Source organism: Oncorhynchus clarkii, chromosome 7, assembly GCF_045791955.1.
Source record: "Oncorhynchus clarkii lewisi isolate Uvic-CL-2024 chromosome 7, UVic_Ocla_1.0, whole genome shotgun sequence".
Taxonomy (NCBI): Eukaryota; Metazoa; Chordata; class Actinopteri; order Salmoniformes; family Salmonidae; genus Oncorhynchus; species Oncorhynchus clarkii.
Window position 1 is genome coordinate 62824132 of NC_092153.1, and position 19779 is coordinate 62843910.

The following is a 19779-nucleotide window of genomic DNA, read 5'->3' on the forward strand; positions in this document are numbered from 1 at the left end:
TGGATGATCCAGAAGAAGATTGGGAGAATGTCATATGGTCAGATGAAACCAAAATATAACTTTTTGGTAAAAACTCAACTTGTCGTGTTTGGAGGACAAAGAATGCTGAGTCACATCCAAATAACACCATACCTACTGTGAAGCATGGGGGTGGAAACATCATGCTTTGGGGCTGTTTTTCTGCAAAGGGACCAGGACGACTAATCTGTGTAAAGGAAAGAATGAATGGGGCCATGTATCGTGAAATTTTTAGTGAAAACCTCCTTCCATCAGCAAGGGCATTGAAGATGAAACGTGGCTGGGTCTTTCAGCATGACAATTATCCCAAACACACCGCCCGGGCAACAAAGGAGTGGCTTCGTAAGAAGCATTTCAAGGTCCTGGAGTGGCCTAGCCAGTCTCCAGATCTCAACCCCATAGAAAATCTTTGGAGGGAGTTGAAAGTCCGTGTTGCCCAGCAACAGCCCCAAAACATCACTGCTCTAGAGGAGATCTGCATGGAGGAATGGGCCAAAATACCAGCAACAGTGTGTGAAAACCTTGTGAAGACTTACAGAAAACGTTTGACCTCTGTCATTGCCAACAAAGGGTATATAACAAAGTATTGAGATAAACTTTTGTTATTGACCAAATACTTATTTTCCACCATAATTTGCAAATAAATTCATTAAAAATCCTACAATGTGATTTTCTGGATTTTTTTTCTCATTTTGTCTGTCATAGTTGAAGTGTACCTATGATGAAAATTACAGGCCTCTCATCTTTTTAAGTGGGAGAACTTGCACAATTGGTGGCTGACTAAATACTTTTTTGCCCCACTGTATGTGACCTTAACATATACTCTGAGATTATCTGGGATGGTTTTTCTCTGATTTTAAACCACAAGTCCTGTTTTTTCAGTACTTGCGGTTGAATGAAATCATAATTGCCTGCAGTATAGTAGATGCATTTGTTGAAAATTAGCTCTCGGTGTGGGAATAATCTATTCGACTAGACTAGATAAGCACTCAGGAAAGTCATGGATCAGCTAATTTTCTTGGACTTTGTAAGGTTTCTCTGTAAGGAAGTGCAATGCTGTAGTTTCCACTTATTGCATCACTGGATCCATGTTAAGATTATTTGTCTTCCATCAAATAAGATAGATCTGAATATTCAGTCATTCATTACTTGTCATCAGATTTCTATCCACCAGAGCATTACTAAACAGTGCAGGAAGAAATTAGTTACTGAAACATGCAATACAGACCTACTTTCTTATTAAGTGCATTATCATTGGCACAGACGAAGTGATCGTGTGCATTGTAATGTGGGATATTGTGGGTGAAACTGGACTGTAGAAATGTCAGCGACGGAGGAGGCAACATAATGAGAGGCTTACACCACCACCACACATGGATGTTAGCCTTCCATGGGGAGTCCTGGGGGCCCTGAGCCCTGCTGCACCCTCTGCCACTCCCCCACTCCCTCTCTGCATTCTCTGTGGCCAGGTTGGGGAGAACAGATGGTAGCCCACTAAAAAGCGGCTGACTGCCAGCTGGGCTGTTCCATACTGGGTCCAGTCCTGATTATTAGCACCTTGCCACGAGGACGACTAAAAAAGAAACCATGGTGCAGGGGAGGGACATCATATCAACAATAAGTGTCTCGTGCCTAGAATCTATCCTATAACTGTGATAGAGCATATACTGAGTAGGAGCAAGTATAATCTTGATCTAGCAGATCCCTCTGTGGTCATGCAGGTATAAACAGAATAATATGTCATATTTTCAAACTTGATACTTTATTATTTCAAACGCATTACTTTGCAATACAATACTTAATACAATACTTAATGTACTCTGTAGTTTGTATCGCTGAAAAACCACATACATTTTGAATTCCTAGTGTTTCCTGATGTAGGCCTATTTTTCCATGCAGTAATTCTTTCAATAATCAGTCATACATAATGATATGCTTAGTGTTTTTGATATCTCCCTTTAAAAATGTGATATTGCTCATGCTTTCGTTAGCTGCCGATCTCACAGAAAAGGAAAGTAGTTGGTCCCTCAAGTGTTTCCCATACATATTGCTCATGCTTTGTGAATAGCACAACTCTGTTAAAAAAAAAAAAAAAAAAAATGTGGACTCTTGCCACCAGGCACACAGATTGGGTGACAGAATGCTACCACAATCAGGAGCACAGACTAGGTGTGGAGGACAACCAGTACAAACATGCTGATAGAGGATATAGGATGTCTCTTGGGAATGTATTTTCAACTGAATATCTAACCTAATATCTAGACACAACCATGCAGAGAGAGATCCATTCATACTATAGGTACTGTTGGGAGGGTACAAAAGAAAACAAGAAGACTGTCCTATGTTGGCTGAAGCAGTGTGAATATTTGACATGCTCTCTCTGGGTCAAATCCTAATTTGAGATACATGGATGTGGATGTAGCTTTAGTTTAGGCGTAAATCATGCATTCTTATCAATGAGAGATTTGCACAAAAATCTTAGTACTAAGGCCCCGATTCCAACCCAAGTTAAGCGTGCGTAAATGGAAGGTAATTACATTTTTATGCGCTTTTCTCTCTATACATATTATGACCTTGAATTTAAGCTTGAGAATAGCATGATATTCACCTGCTATTCGTTTGAGGTGGAATAAATGAAGGTGTGGTGGAGTTGTGTCTACGGACACATCATATTTTGACCTTGATTTAATTCCGCCATTTTAAACTTGCAGGGAAACCATGAATAAGGTCAAGCTAGCCTGACAGTTCCAAGTGGAAAAAGCATGTGCTTTCTTTTTTTCTAATTTAAATAACAGCATTCTCCATGCACTGTAATTGATATATTGATAAGAGCTATTAATAAGAGCTAGGTAAATGAGTATTCCATTTGGAGAATTGTAAATAAACATGGCAGTTGTTTTAGATAATATTTTCTTATGATCCCTGGAGACAAATGTGACACCAGGCATATAGAAGCAAACTGAAAATCATATCAACATGACATGTATTGCCGCCCCTTTAACACAGTGAAATAGAAAACCAAAATTGCTGTGTCATTATTCAGAATTGTAATTGTGTGCCCTCATAATTTGCATTGATGTAATTTGTAGGCTTCTGTAGGGCTGAACCTGCCAAGTTGATGTATGCTCTTTAGAATGTTTTGATTATATGCCCAGGCTTTTCTCCGTTTTATTTTACAATTTGTATCACGTTTAATATTAGCCACTATCTCGAGCCACCGTCAGTAATACCCACATACATGTATTTTTTCATAATTTCATTCCATTCCGTTTACCTTTCTTTCCTCTGTCATGTCCTTGTAAATTGTTCCTGAGGGTTGCTAGCATTAGTGGATCATATCCGGCTAACGTTGTGCAATAAGTTGGGACATGTAGCCTATTTGAATCATTATGGAACTAAGAACACACGACTGGACTGTTGTCATACTGTTCCATGATTAGTGGGAATTAGAGTAGATTTATAGGATTATTGTTCAACCTCTATTGTACTCTTTTTTTCCACCTTCCAATATTTTATGGATTGAACTTGAATATGACAGCTTTCAGTTTGACTCGAACCACTGTATTTTTTATTAATCAGTATATTTTGTGTGTAAAGCTTCTCCAAACCGTAATTTGTTTTAATTCATATATACTTTCCTACCCCAAAATATGTGCCTAAATAATCTACAAGATCAGAGTATTTTTAAATCTACCAGTTGGTGCTGAAACAGAGACACATATGCATAGATGGCTTTCTTTCATTAATCCCTATATTCTGACCCTGTTCTCTCTATGTATTCTATTAAGTCTGTCGACTATATTCTAACTATATTTGTCTTTGGACACTGTTAAAAACCTCCAAACGAGCTTCAATGCCATACAACACTCCTTCCGTGGCCTCCAACTGCTCTTAAATACTAGTAAAACGAAATGCATGCTCTTCAACCGATCGCTGCCCGTACCGGCCTGCCCGAATAGCATCACTACTCTGTACGGTTCTGACTTAGAATATGTGGACAACTATACATACCTAGGTGTCTGGCTAGACTGTAAAGTCTCCTTCCAGACTCACATTAAGCATCTCCAATCCAAAGTTAAATCTAGAATCGGCTTCCTATTTCGCAACAAAGCCTCCTTCACTCAAGCTGCCAAACATACTCTAGTAAAACTGACTATCCTACCGATCCTTGACTTCGGCGATGTCATTTACAAAATAGCCTCCAACACTCTACTCAGCAAATTGGATGCAGTCTATCACAGTGCCATCCTTTTTGTCACCAAAGCCCCATATACTACCCACCACAGCGACCTGTATGCTCTCGTTGGCTGGTCCTCGCTACATATTTGTTGCCAAACCCACTGGCTCTAGGTCATCTACAAGTCTTTGCTAGGTAAAGCTCCGCCTTATCTCAGCTCACTGGTCACAATAGCACCACCCACCTGTAGCACACGCTCCAGCAGGTATATTCCACTGGTCATCCCCAAAGCCAACACCTCCTTTGGCTGCCTTTCCTTACAGTTCTCTGCTGCCAATGACTGGAACAAATTGAAAAAATCACTGAAGTTGGAGACTTATATCTCCCTCACTAACTTTAAGCTTCAGCTGTTAGAGCAGCTTACCAATCGCTGCAGCTGTACATAGCCCACCTTAAATAGCCCATCCAACCAACTACCTACCTCATCCCCATATTTGTTTTTGTTTTTCTGCTCTTTTGCACACCATTATTTCTACTTGCACATCCTCATCTGGACATCTATCACTCCAGTGTAAAATGCTAAATTGTAATTACTTTGCCACTATTGGCCTATTTATTTCCTTGCCTCCTTACTTAATTTGCACACACTGTATACAGATTTTTCTATTGTGTTATTGACTGTACGTTTGTTTATCCCATGTGTAGCTTTATCTTGGCCAGGTTGCAGTTGTAAATGAGAACTTGTTCTCAACTGGCCTATGGTTAAATTAAAGGTGAAATTAAAAAATTAAGTTACACTGTATTTAAAGGGATGGCTTAAGATAAATGTACTGAAAATACCATTGAATGAAAACTCATCTAGAAAATATGGTGGCCAGCAAGTGGGAGGGTTTTACATTTATTCAGAGTGTGCAAGGTAGCCACACCTGCAGAGCGCATTACGCGACTGTGTGTAGGATAGGAATAAATTCCTAAGTCAGGATTCACCCCTCATTGCCAATTCAGTCAGAGTAGTAACGGAGAAGCTATACAATAACACCACATGTTGCTATAAAACTACAAATTACATAGATTTTATATTTATATTTACTCAGTTTGATGTAATATTACAACTGTTGACAAAATCAAATATTGTAATGCATTGAGACATTAGCCCTAACAATGCAGGGTGGATAATCCTATGACTTAAGTCCTATATATTTTAGCTTCCATAATAAAGTGAATATTTGTGGCATTACCTCATCTTTATTTCTACTCAGTATGCTGTGTGTTTTCTATAAGGGTGAATGTGCTTGGAAGTGAACTGTGTACAATTGTATATAGTTGTGGAGTCAATGATATAAAATGAATTAACAGCCAAAAACGTGGACTTCCATACAAGACACAGGTTCATAAAACAACGCTGAACATTCTCACATAACCAGGGATAATTTTCAGGTACAATAACTAGTTGGCAAGAGAGAAACTAACTAGACTGTTGTCCTTCATCCACAATTACTAACAATAATTTTTTACAATATTTTCAGTTAAGAGCATTACCTGACTTTAACAGCACCTACTGTCTAACAGGATGACCAAAGAAACGGTTTAACAGAGCAAAAATATAGAAAATACCTTTTTGGTGTCATTATAGCAGCCATGCAACTCCAACCATTTGGGGTTGGTGTGTATGGGTCAAAAGGTCATTGTTTATAAAGAATTCACCTGATTGTCAACAAAACCGACCAATTGCTTTTTTTCATAGGCGTATACTGTAGTAGGTAATTTCATTACAATTGCTTGGGTCTTGGGTATGTATGTTTATCCAGACTCCTAGATATCGATGACATTAACATCTAAGGCCCTGATAACATAACCCTATAATTACTTAGTGCCAAAGACATCTATGGTGACATCTATGGTAACCCAGAGCCATAAGTATCCATTAATCTCTCCATAGACATAAATGGCTCTGTGACATCATAGCCTTCTGATTATATGTGTTATATATGTTATATATATATATATATATATATATATAATGATGATACTATAGATATCAATGGTGTCTCCATGGAGACATGGCTCTGTGTGCTAACCTAATCTTCAATCCATATCCCCTCTCTACTCACTGATTGTCTCGCTACTCACCCCACCTAGGGGAATGTGAGAGCGCATGGTGGTGGAAGCGAGGAGGAGGAGAGAGGCATCCCTCACCTATGTGGGGGGCCAGATGGGCCCTCCCAGGATCAACAAGCCCAGGAACAGCAGGGGTAGAGGCGAGCGCAGGCTTGGGGCCGAGCTAGGGCTGCACAGGTCGAAGAGGCTGCCCTGGAAGCGGATCTTCCTGGAGTCTTCTCTTAGCGTCTCCCAGATGGAGCCCACCTCCTCTTGACACCCGGACAGTGCCGTCAGGGCACACGTGTGGAACGCCTCCCAGTGGCTAGGGATGAAAGATCAATCAATGAATCAGTCAAATATATTTTATAAAGCCCTTTTTACATCAGCAGTTGTCTCAAAGTGCTTTTACAAGAGGGTTTTCCACAAATCCACTACCTGTTTCATATTTGACATGAAAACATGCCATTGGTTTTCAATCTATTGGATTGAAGATTGTCATTGATTTGATTTATCTGGCACTTTAATCGCCTCACATGCCATGCTTCAAAGCTCACCTGTAACACATATGGCCAAAGGTGTGTTTTACAGGAGTATTTTTGGTTTATTATTGTTTTTTATACTACTGTCCAGTGAAACTGTAACAGTTTTTATTCTAGCGTTTTGCAAGATCAACCCACCTTTATTTTGTAGTCACAGAAATGAGATTCGAAAAAAGAGCTGATGCTGCACAGGGAACTTCTTTCACCCGGGGAAGGCAAGGCCTGCGTAAGCTTTAGACAATATTTTTTACTATGTATAGGAATGCACTCAGTAACAATAAAAAAAAATAGAAGATGGCCTCTGAGTTTCATTACTGCTGCAGCAAAGTCGTACATTCTTCAGTACAGTGGCTCAGTGTTTCAGCACCATTCACTTATGCGATCTTCCTCAGAGGTGCATATAAGATCTAATATCGAAATCCAGTAAGGTGTGTACCTTGCGTAAGAACAGTGGAGCGAGCATCTCTCTCTTCTCCCCACTGTTCTTACGCAAAGGTACACACCTTACTGGATTTCGATATTAGGTCTTATATGCACAAGCAGAAGGAGACTGCTTAAAAAAACACAGACACTGTTTTATACGTTCTGCCTACAGTCGTAAGAGTAATCAGGTCCCATGAGATCCCGGTGCACTGCAAACACAGATGCAGCTACGTAGAGGATGCTGTGCGTTGCACACACGCACACGCACACAGACACACCCCTCTCACCTACACACAGCTTCCACTCCCATCTCGCTGGTCACATTCTCCTGGTAGTTATCCATGCTCTCCCCCAGCTCCAGAACACAGTCAGAGAAGTCCCTGTAAATATTCTCACACTTCACATCTGCCGCTGAGACTCTTGCCACAGCCAGGGACACTGCAAAACACACACAGAGAGAAAAATATATCCAAATGCATTAAGGAAATAAAGGCCATTATATTGCCTGTTGTGAAAAAAATAATACTGTATCCATATGGTACATATCCTGCTTGTTCATTTTTACCATAGGTTTTATTGTACAATTCAGGAATTGCTCTTACAGAGGCCAAATATAATTGTTTTATGTCATGATAGAATAGCAATGGGCTCTCATCTTTATCTAGATCAGTGGACGCTGGTGAGAGGAGCTGTAGGATGACGGGCTCATTGTAATGGCAGGAATGCAGTGAATGGAATGGAGTCAAACATGTGGTTTCCATATGTTTGATGTGTTTGATACCGTTCCATTAATTCCATTCCAGCCATTACATTGAGCCCGTTCTCTTATAGCTCCTCCCACCAGCCTCCACTGATCCAGACCTTTATCCATCTCCCTGTTTGAAGATAAGTGTCTTCTGAAACAAATGGGAGGATGCCAGAAGTAGGTCACCCTCCTTCTTTGTTGTTCTTGGAGTTAAAATGGAGGAAACCGAGACATAACAGCTCTCAGCATCCCTCCCAGGAAGTTTGGCTAATGTTTTTCTTCCAGTCTTTCAAAATGGCCTTTCAATGTAGTTTTAATGATGAGATTGCATTAGAGATATTTGTCCTCCTGTGATTTAGAGATGCTTCAAAGGGTGGATGATGCCATCAGCAGATATGTCCGTCGCCAATAGATATAATCAGCATAGGCTACCTGTGAGAATGGTTCATGTCACAATTCTCTCCCGTCTACCTCCTCCCTCCCACCCCCTTATTGATAATTTAGGGTCAGGTGTCAGGGATAAGTTGTCCAAGGCCACTGTAATAGCCACTGTCTGTTATATAAGCTTGAATGATTGATTTTAAAGCATAGAAAACATTGAAGTATATCAGGGCATGGGTTATATTGTGATTCTGAGAATAGAGCAACTGCCCCCAGATTTGGTTGCTTGCCTGGATCATTTGCAGTGTCCCACTGCACATTCAATCCAATGCCCCCTCCCCAAATACAGTGGCTTGCAAAAGTATTCACCCCCCTTGGCATTTTTCCTATTTTGTTGCTTTACAAACTGGAAATAAAATAGATTTTGGGGGGGTTTGTATCATGTGATTTACACAACATGCAAAATATTTTTTTTATTGTGAATCAAACAAGAAATAAGACATAACTGAACTTGAGCATGCATAATTATTCACCCCCCCACCCCCCCAAAAAAGTCAATACTTTGTAGAGACACCTTTTGCAGCAATTACAGCTGCAAGTCTCTTGGGGTGTCTTTATAAGCTTGGCATGTCTAGCCACTGGGATTTTTGCCCATTCTTCAAGGCAAAACTGCTCCAGCTCCTTCAAGTTGGATGGGTTCCGCTGGTGAACAGCAATCTTTAAGTCATACCACAGATTCTCAATTGGATTGAGGTCTGGGCTTTGACTAGGCCATTCCAAGACATTTAAATGTTTACCCTTAAACCACTCAAGTGTTGCTTTATCTTTGGTCTCTTTGTTGTCCTCTCTGCCTCTCTCTATTAATGCCCTCATTGCTTGGTCCATCAGTTTTGGTGGGCTGTCCCCTCTTGGCAGGTTTTTTGTGGTGCCATTTTCTTTCCATTTTTTAATAATGGATTTAACGGTGCTCCGTGGGATGTTCAAAGTTTCAGATGTTTTTTTATAATCCAAACTTGATCTGTACTTCTCCACAACTTTGGAGAGCTCCTTGGTCTTCATGGTGATGCTTGCTTGGTGGTGCAGCTTGCTTAGTGGTGTTGCAGACTCTGGGGCCTTTCAGAACAGGTGTATATATAATGAGATCATGTGAAAGATCATGTAACATTTAGATAGCACACAGGTGAACTTTATTTAACTAATTATGTGACTTCTGAATGTAATTGGTTGCACCAGATCTTATTTAGGGGCTTCATCGCAAAGTGGGTGAATACATATGCACACACCTCTTTTTTGTTTTTCTATTAATTTTTTACATTTCACGTAACCAATTTGGACTATTTTGTGTATGTCCATTAAATGAAATCAATATAAAAATCTATTTACATTACAGGTTGTAATCCAAAAAAATAGGAATAATGCCAAGGGGGATGAATACTTTGGCAAAGGCACTATATAATAATAATGATATTTAAATATATATATTAGCTGTAATACTACTGGCAACCTAGCAATTTTATGACGTTGGCTTTAGCTAGCCTAGATAGGGTCCCAATCTCCCAACCTCATAAGCAGCATACCACCACGCTGCAACCCACTGCTGGCTTGCCACTGAAGCTAAGCAGGATTGGTCTTGGATGGGAAACCAGATGCTGCTGGAAGTGGTGTTAGAGGGCCAGTAGAGGGCACTATTTCCTCTGATATATATATATTTTTAAAGATCCCAATGCCCCAGGGCAGTGATTGGGGACATTGCCCTGTGTAGGGTGCTGTCTTCTGGATGGGACATTAAACAGGTGTCCTGACTCTCCGTGGAAACTAAAATATCCAATGGCATTTATTGTAAGAGTAGGGGTTTTAACCCTGGTGTCCTGGCTAAATTCCCAATATGGCCCTCATACCATCATGGCCAACTAATCATCCCCAGCTTCCAATTGGATCATTCTGCTCCCCTGTAACTATTCTGAGGGTTGTTCCTGTAGATGATAAAACTTACCTGGTAAAATAAGGACAAAATTAAATAGCTGCCATACCTGCTGGCAAGGTTGGTAGACTTCAGAAAAGCAAGCAATTACTGAATACAACTCACATTCCTTTCAATCATTTACCCAGTTTTTACCAGAGAAGCATATTTAGTTTCTTTAAAAAAAAAGAACCACCAGGATACAGCTCAAGAGGTAAACTTAAATATGCAGAGACATTTAGATATATATTTTTTGTACATAGAATTAAGCATAATGATTAAAAATGTTTCAGGTGTTTGAAAAATGCACAATTCTCCAACTTCAGGATGGGGCCTAGTCCCCCTCCAGACCACCCTCCAGCCATACTCAGTACTTTGTGACCCCAAACCAGCACAACATTGCAAGTCTATTTCTTGTCAAATATCATTCAAGCACTCCAAAATCTATCTGCACACACCTGAGTGACAATGCATTATTGATAAGCACTTAAAATATGAAAAAGGCTTGGCACTATCAAATAGTAGGCTACAACTCTATTCTCACTCTGCATGCAACATCTACATTTAGCCTACACCCTTAATTAATAAAATATTACGTTTCATCCAATATATTATAAAAACAGAGCCAATACAGTGGTGTCGAAAAATAAATTACTTGAATATGACAAAGTATTATTCTACAAATAAATATGTATCTAGAACGATTATTGAACCCGTCTTACCTAATGTAATACATGCACAAAATATTAGAATCTTCGCTGACGTAAATCCCATTCCCATATCAAACCCAGCGGAGGGTGCCTCTCGCCATCTGTGGGATCCAACAAAGTCGGTCATAAATTGAGAAAAAAATCAAAGCGAAGTAAGATGAATCGATCAAGATAAATTACCTATGACGTCCTATCTGGTTACCAGGAGGCGATTGACATTTGCAGTATCAGTTGCAGTTTATTCTCGATCCAAAACATGATAACGGTGACGTTACTTAACCTGCCCCTCGCGTGCGTGCTTCGTCTCAGAGCGCTTCTAGAGATACGTTTAGTGCCATCCCATGTCTCTCATTTGCTGACAAACAAATAGCCCATTGGTACATATGGACAGTCTCCTCTCAGTCGGATCCCTTGTCAATCTGACATCAGTCATATTTGGTTTCTCTGAGAATAATATTGAGCAAAATCAAAAGACCAAATAAAGTGCTTATTTCAGAGCGTCATAAATTGAGGCATGAAATCAAAACAAATGTATTTGTCACATGCTCCAAATACAACAGGTGTAGACTTTACCATGAAATGCTTACTTAAGAGCCCTTTCCCAACAATGCAGATTGAAAATGACAATTATTCAAAATAAAAAGGAAATAGAAACACAATAAAATAACAAGGATATATACAGTACAAGGAGTACCGGTACTGAGTCAATGTGCTGGGGTACAAGGTAGTTGAGGTGACTGAGGTACCATGTACATGTAGGTAAAAGTGACTAGGCAATCAGGATAGATAATAAACAGAGTAGCTGCAGTGTGTGAAAGAGTGTGTGGCGTAAATATGTGTGTTTGTGAGCATATGTAGTTTGTGTGTGTTGGAGTGTCAGCGCAGTATGTGTGAAAAAAAATTATAATTCATAATTCAACCAGTTACATTTATTGTAGTATGGTTTGGGAAAAAATTAAACCTGACTCTAAAAGCAAGTACCTTTTCAAATGCATTTGTATCATTCACATTTAACAATGTAACCTGGTAGCTGATGGCCTTTTCTTTTGAAATTCTCTTCACTGAGCCTTTCAAAGCATCTTTATGATATTCCAAAGTATGACACTGAAAAACCTGGTCCACATGAAGGAAAACTTTCTCTTGGAGGAACTTGGGAGACCCTTTTGGTCACTATCTCAATTCCTGACCGTGCAGACAGGGAGTCAGCCACTAAGGCACAGAATAAAATAGAACTAAAAGCTCAATATCATAATACTTCAGGAATTTAAGTATTTAAATACATTTGTAAAAGTAAAAAAAAGAAAAAAGTTTGATTGAAATACTTGGTGTAGCATTATAGCTTTCTTTGGCAGGTCTAAAACTCCAAGTCTTCCCCATGTCTTTCATGGAGCTGGCATGGTGATTCAATTACTCAGTCTTTAGTCTCATATCAGTCCGTTAGTGTTTCAACCACACAGTGATAAAAAACAAGTTCCTTTATTAAACTAAATGTGGGCCAAATATGCACAATTATGACCATGTCCAACTAGAGTGGTGTCTAAATGGGACACATTCGTGACACCAGTGTCTTCAGTCCAAGAACCCTTGACATTGAGACATTTGGTGTATGCCTATGTATCAGCGGCAAAAAGCTCTTGGATAACTAACTAGGTCCACCCAGAGGTTGATGGTGTTGACGGTTGTGATGTCATGGGCCTTGAACATGGGCCTGGTGGACATTGATATGAAGACGGCCACATCATGGAATGGTTTACTGATCTACTCCCACCGCTCTCTTGGTGCGTTTCCTTGGGGAGGCTTTAGGGGATGCCGATGCCTTGCCTGTTAGAGAGAGCGAGACAAAGAGAGAAAGAGGGATGGTCAATACAGCCATTTGCGTTGATATTCATCTTTGTACAGACAAGATAAAAACAGAGGAGGCCTTTTCAAGTACACTTCCAAAAAAGTGGTTGTTATAAGCAGAGTTTGAATTTGTCTTCCTGCACTGAGGAAGAAAAGCTATGACAGAGTATTAAAGCCCATGACAAAGCTCAACTTACTCATGATGTTGAGGGTCTCTTGGGGAATCCAGCTTATGTCCACACCGTTCATCCCACCAGTGCCCGTCTCCACCTTCACAGGGAACCTCTTCCTCTGCACAACATAGATGAAAGGTCATCACTTCATTCACCCTGGTGCTCATTTTTAATGTAACATTCAACACCTTATGTAAAGATGTGGAGATATTTTAGACTATGACAATTTAGATTCATGAAACTCGTACCGTCCTAGACTCCAGCACCTGGTACATGCCAAAGACCGCCAAGACAACCAATCCAGTCAGGAAGATATACATGAATATTCTGGAGGAGAAACAAAGGAAAACATGTCATACTATAAAAAGGAGTTAAAATATTTAAACAAATGTACCTAAAACATAAATTAAAATAACCAAATACTGGCATAAAAAATAGAATTGATGTATGCAAAGAAATGCTTACGTCTCTCCATCCAGTCCCTCCTCCAGCTCAACGATAGTGACGGTCTGGTTGTAAATAGCCGTCTGGAAACCGTTGCCCTGCAGGACAGTCAAAACACAAGATCAGCGCCTCAGGACATACATTCCAATGAACTTCTGAACCTGGTCATGGTGATGTCTGAACACCTGGTCAACAACCCATATGAGCTGGGCATACTGAAGATGCAAAACATTACAATAATAAAAACAATCAATAAATCTAGTCTCACCTCACTGTCCTGGTAGTTGAGTAGGATAACCAGGCCGAAGGGACGACCAGCCATTGGCTGAGCAGGGATGAAGGAGTACTCAAAGGAGGCCTGCTTCTGGGGCTGGACCACAGTGCTTAGGGGCAAGGCTGTGAACTAGATACCAAAAAAATCTTGTCTACTTTTCTGATCAACAATGGCAGAAAGTTCCCAATACTACATTTTACAGGGCATTCCATGTATATTTGGTAAATACAACACTGTTTATGAACTAACTGTCATCTATCATAGGTAATACATGTTATCAGGTTTGTAAAGGCTTTATAATAAGTTAATATTATAGTAATTATTAGTTAATAAATTGGAAGTAAACAGATTACAAACCCCATTATAATGTATGAAGTGTTACAGAATCATGTGTGTTTCATGGGGACTTTCTATTCCTCAGATGAGGCATGCAGGCGTCATGCATCCGAGAGACCAGACTCACGTTCTGGATGTAGAACTGGAAGTCCTGAGGGTAACGGAAGGAGGCCTCCAGGGAATGGACAGTGAAATCCTGGCTTCCCTTGTTGGTGAAACCCACCAGGAACTTCACAATCTCATTGGCTGGGAACTCTGGATAGATGGCACAAAGATATACAAATTAAACCATTGATGTGAATGAATAATTAAATTCAACGCTGTCTTGCATATTAACCTTTAAATTTACAATGAATGACTGAGTGTAAAATGATATGAAAGTCTTCATCAAGGAAGAGAAGGCCAACCTTCCCCAGTCACAAAGACAATGGTGGTGTCAGCATCAGGGTGAGAGGTTACATCTCCAACTGCAGCATCTTCATCTATGTCATCTTCTGTTTCCTGAGAGATTTAAAAATATCAAATCAAATAGCAATATGTCAAATGACTGTCTGGTTCATTTGGCAGGGACAATAGAAGCCGCTTTCATCCCAGTTCGACCAACGACACATACTGAGCCTGGGACCTGATCTTCTTCCACCAGCACCTCATCCTCTTCCTCCTCCTCCTCCTCATCCTCATCGACTGTTGAATCCGGGAAAATGTCCTCCGCAGACTCAGAGTCTGCAGATACTCGGCCTGTCCAAACAGAGAAGAAGCCATTAGCAATGTGTGCATTTTAACACATACACATTGCATAAATTGCTATAATAACTGATAAGTGTGACTTCAACTCACCACCTGTTAAAAAGGCCAGGTCTCTTAACCTAACGTTACCCCTAGTTTGTCCATCTTCACAAAAAATACACATAGGATACAATGGATCAAATAAATGTAAACTAGTGACACTACTAAATAGATACAAGTGATAATGAAAAGAGATTAATTAGTTAATTGTGCTCGTTCACAAAGAATGTGTAGCCTAAAGGCTAAAACTAGGTCCTGTTATGCTTCATGATTGGTAGGCCTAATTAATCGAAAATGCTGTATAAACTTTGTATAACAAATTGCAAAGCCAATCATTTAGTAGTAGGCCTGCCCTATTGTATCAATTTGAACACTATGTAACAGGCAAGATACAACGTAAAAGTAAGCGCCTCACACGGATGTTACAATGCATCAACACAGTACTAACGCAACGATGATCCTGGGACACGTCACCATAGAGAAAAGGGGAACTCAGTGTAGAGATTACCGTTCTCCTAGCAGCAGTATATTATGCTGGCAGCATGAACGCAGATATTCCGCAGATATTTTACTTGTATTTTTCAAAATAAGAGCCCCCCTGCAAAGATATGCTAAACTTTGTGAATATCATTTTTTAGCGCTCTAGTGCAGAATACTAGTTGTGAATAGAAACAAATATTGCCTACCAGACACATTTTGTCTTGAAAAATGTCATTTTTGTTTCAACCTCAAAACTACATCTATGGAAATGTTTCATTTGCATAAGCATGCGATGTCTCAACAAGCCTATATTGAGAAAGCTTCCCAAAGTGTTATGTTCCTGCTATAATTTTATGTTAAATGCATTTGTTTAATTAATCAAATATGGATATTGAGCACGAAGCTTTAAAACAATGCAGTCTTCAAACGTTAAATATCACTGAATGAAAAACTGCGTTATGCCACGTCAATGTTAACTTTGTTAACGTTTCATTATTGCAATGAACTCTGGACCGTTGGAGTGACGAATACAAATTCAAAAGGATAAAATGACTTACCGAAGGATATCAGGCCACATGGGAAAGCCACGAGAAAAAGTACAAGTATTTTTGATCCGAAATTGAACATTTTGCTGCGGTCAAGTTCGTAGCTTGTTACATACACACCAGCACTCAGGAAAAGGAAGAAAAGTTAGAGAAGACGTGGGATAAGAGTTTTAAGACACGCCCATACTATGCACGTATAGGTATTGTCAAACTGTTTAGGATAAATTAATTGACTCAACAACCACAAAAACACATGTCATTATTCCATCCATCATCGATAATTAAATTAACTTATGTTGGGGATGGGGGGTCTCTCAGTATAGGTAACCATTGTAGATCATTTTAGGCCTACGCTGTCTAAATATTTATAATGTTTTTTTTTGTATCTTTGCAGACACTATAATTTTCTCTTTTTTTAGCATAATAGCAAACACATTAGTACATTACCCAAAACGTACAAACCAAAAATGAGTCCTAATATTTCAGTCAAAAATAAAGCGGTGCTGCATCCCTTGGTATAAAACTCACACAAAATATTCTCTCTCTTTTGCGCATTACCAAAATGTGGCTCAGCATGAGTTGTTTTCATAGGAAGGATTGTGGTTTTCTGCAGATTGCCCTGCTGATGCACAAAAGAAATGACAAGCTAACATCCTGCAGCAAACTCCCAGAAAGAACCCTAGATGAACCTGCATCACTAAAACCAACACCTTAAAATACAAATGTAATAGTTTAGTACAAAATTACGCTTCAATATAATTACATCTTGGATCAATCTTTTAGAGAGTCACAGGGAGGGATTAAATTATTTATTTTTTATTTTTCTCAAGCTAGTCTGAATTTATCAGGTTTATAAACTCGCAATCATGGCAGATAGCTGTAACAGCAGCACTCAAACAACAGGTAAGTCTGATCTATTTTAACTCACAATATTATTTAGATTTGTTTAACCTTTATTTAACTAGGCAAGACAGTTAAGAACAAATTCTTATTTTCAATGACGGCCTAGAAACAGTGGATATTGTGGTGCCCTTTTTAAAAGCTTGTTTGAAGTTAGACAATATTTTATTCTCATGAAGAGGTCAAAAAGGTCAAATTTACATGCCATAAAACAAAAATGCAGCTCAAAACTCTTCAGGTTCAAAGATTGGTGTCAGCGTAATTTAAAAAAAATAAGTATTACACAGTGTAATCCAAATGAACCCACACACTGTTGTAGGCTCCCAAAAGACATGTGGGAGGATATACAACAGTGTGTTGGTTAATTTAGTTTACTTTGAACTATTTATTCAATTCAGTGTCTTCTGGAGCTATAGACATATTACACATGACAAGCCATCAAATCTTGAAAGAAAGATGAATACCCACACACTATTCCATGCACCTGCCGTTTTATTGTGCAAAATCTAGACTCGAAAGTCTTGTCAGCCGAATGCAAAGAAAACAACGTATACTAACGGTTATACACCTGTTCTGTTTCTTGTTGTTGTTCTCCCTGTAGTTTTTGGTATTTTCTGCGGGTCTTTTGAGCTGTGGATCCTACTGTCAGTTGTCAGCACAATGTTGGTCTTTTCAGTGTGCTGGAATATTCTTTGCTGTATCGAAACACATTGTACAGGTAAGACTGAAGTCAATGGTTAACACAACCTCTGATTGAAAAGAAAATACTGACAGAGAACACTCTTTTGTTGTTACAGATAAAGGAAATACATTTCTGCCCCGCTTCAGAAGGAGGTGTGTATCTAATTGCAGTTTTTCTCAATTGCCTACAAGCAATTTTTTGATCTGTGCTCAAATCCATTTACAGATCTTCTGATCATATTCTTGGTTTTGTACCTGACTTGCATATCTTAGACCACCTTTTGCAAAACTTTAAATACATATGTCATCAGTGAATACGAAATTCACTGTTATGTGCTTTGTTCACAGAATATTAACACAACGTTTTTGTCAGAAGAGAAATGTGTGCAATTGTGTTCTGTTTCCGGCAATCAGTAAACTATTAATCACCCCATCAGTGTCATGGCCATGTACAATAAAGGGAAAGACCCAGGCAATACGGACAATATCATTTTTATACTTCTTACAAAATTGCAGACATTCAGAGATGTTACTTTCAGTAACTTTTGGTTAATCTTAAATCATAATCTTCAACAATTTTACATTCCATTATAGATAATTACTTTGGTATATATTGAGGGCTATACATTCATATCAATTGTGTTCCTCCATTGTATTCGCCTTTCCTTATTTCTACTGTGTATTTTGTTTCTGTGCGCCAAAGGAAAGTCTCCAAAACTACGAACAAATCAGCCTATGCATTGACTACATGGGATTAGATTGTGATGATACCGATGAATGAATCTGGCTAAAATGTTGGCTGGCTGGCTCACTTACTCACTCACTAGCTCACTCTCATAGCAGGCAGGGGCAAAACATCCAGCCTTTCTGGGGGGTATAAATCTGGTCTGGAAAGATGGGGAGGCCAAATAATCCATGTGTGGGCGCTTGTTCTCCGGTACAATGTTGGCTAGCAGCATGCCTCTTTCCACTGTTTTATGCATCACTACAGCTGATGTGCATCTAACAGTCAAAACTCTGCTACAAAACAACTACCGACCAGTAGCGCTCCCCAACACACTCGACCCTCTCCAATTCGACTACCTCCCTGACAGCTTCATGGACGATGCAATCGTCAATGCACTGCACACTGCCCTCACCTACCTGGACAAAAGAAATGCATAAGATGCTGTTCATCAACTACATCTCGGCCTTCAATACCATAGTGCCCTATAAGCTCATTAGAAAGCTCACAGCAATCAGTCTGAACTCCTCCCTATGCAACTGGTCCTTGACTTCCTGACCGGGCACCCCCAGTGAAGGTGAAGGTAAGCAACATTACCTCCTCAACAGTGATTCTCAACACGGGTGCCCCACAAGGGTGCGTTCTCAGTTCCCTCCTGTATTCCCCTGTATACCCACGAGTGTGTGGCATCACACAGTTCCAACTCTATCATCAAGTTCCATGACGACAACAGTAGTAGGCCTGATTACCAACAACGACGAGACAACCTACAGGGAGGAGGTAGGCACTCTGACGGTGTGGTGCCAGGTAAGCAACCTCTCCCCCAGCGTTAGCTAAACAAAGGAGCTGATTGTGGTCTTCAGGAGGAACCAGGCTGGGGCACGCCCCCATCCTCATCAACAGGGCCGCCATGGAGACGATCAATAACTTATATTTCCTCGGCATACACATCTCAGAGAAGCTGAAATGGTCTAACCACATGGACACGTGGTGAAGAAGGCACGACAGCGACTCTTCATCCTCAGGAAGCTGAAGAAATTTTGCCTGTCCCCGAGAACCCTCACAGTGTTCTACAGGAGAACCATTGAGAGCATAATGTCGGGCTGCCTCATAGCCTGGTACGGTAACTCCACCTCTGTGGACCGCAAGACTCTTCAGATGGTGATACGTGCAGCCGAACGCACCATTGGGTACACACTGCCTGCCCTACAGGACACCTACAACGCCAGGTGTTGCAGGATGGCCGATTCTCAGGGACGCCAGCCACCCAAGCCATGGCCTGTTCTCCCCGCTTCTATCACTCAGACGCAGAGAGTACAGGAGCATCATGGTAAAAACTGGAAGACTGGCCAATAGTTTCTACCCTCAGACCATCAGGCTGCTGAATAGCCACCACTAGTCAGCTACCTGCTCCCCCCTCTCCCCTGCTACTCCCACTATGGACACCCCGCAAGGGACTTTTACTCTGCCCCCACACCGACGACATTCATCACTTTTTCAGTTATTAATAAATACAGGGGGGCAAAAAAGTATTTAGTCAG

At 40.1% G+C, this 19779-nt stretch overlaps 2 protein-coding genes across 3 annotated transcripts; both read right to left on the reverse strand.

The window, feature by feature from the left end:
* Nucleotides 1-6391: 6391 nt before the first annotated feature.
* Nucleotides 6392-11301, reverse strand: LOC139413635 (neuritin-like). Of its 2 annotated transcripts, XM_071161247.1 has the most exons (4): nt 11234-11301; nt 11066-11154; nt 7545-7695; nt 6392-6617 (listed from the first exon to the last, which is right to left on the reverse strand). In XM_071161247.1, the coding sequence occupies exons 2-4, from the start codon at nt 11121-11123 to the stop codon at nt 6392-6394; spliced, it is 435 nt and encodes a 144-aa protein (XP_071017348.1). In that variant the 5' UTR covers nt 11124-11154; nt 11234-11301. The 2 variants fall into 2 exon arrangements, with proteins under 2 accessions (XP_071017348.1, XP_071017347.1); XM_071161246.1 differs by having other exon boundaries at nt 11066-11278.
* Nucleotides 11302-11960: 659 nt separating this feature from the next.
* LOC139413634 (translocon-associated protein subunit alpha) lies at nt 11961-16123 on the reverse strand. Its single transcript, XM_071161244.1, has 9 exons — nt 15946-16123; nt 14736-14860; nt 14530-14623; nt 14250-14377; nt 13781-13915; nt 13534-13610; nt 13317-13395; nt 13093-13186; nt 11961-12874 (listed from the first exon to the last, which is right to left on the reverse strand). Exons 1-9 carry the CDS (start codon nt 16013-16015, stop codon nt 12804-12806), a joined length of 873 nt encoding a protein of 290 aa, XP_071017345.1. The 5' UTR covers nt 16016-16123; the 3' UTR covers nt 11961-12803.
* Nucleotides 16124-19779: the final 3656 nt, after the last annotated feature.

Excerpts from the sequence above, each read along its gene's own strand:
- LOC139413634 (XM_071161244.1), bottom strand. The coding sequence starts at position 16,015 with ATGTTCAATTTCGGATCAAAAATACTTGTACTTTTTCTCGTGGCTTTC. Across the intron at positions 13,396-13,533 it reads GAGGGACTGGATGGAGAGAC|AATATTCATGTATATCTTCC; the intron begins GTAAGCATTTCT and ends TTTCTCCTCCAG. Across the intron at positions 12,875-13,092 it reads AGAGACCCTCAACATCATGA|GCAAGGCATCGGCATCCCCT; the intron begins GTAAGTTGAGCT and ends TCTCTCTAACAG.
- LOC139413635 (XM_071161246.1), bottom strand. The coding sequence starts at position 11,180 with ATGACCGACTTTGTTGGATCCCACAGATGGCGAGAGGCACCCTCCGCT. Across the intron at positions 7,696-11,065 it reads TTGTGCATGTATTACATTAG|TGTCCCTGGCTGTGGCAAGA; the intron begins GTAAGACGGGTT and ends TGTGTTTTGCAG. Across the intron at positions 6,618-7,544 it reads GGAGTGGAAGCTGTGTGTAG|CCACTGGGAGGCGTTCCACA; the intron begins GTGAGAGGGGTG and ends TTTCATCCCTAG.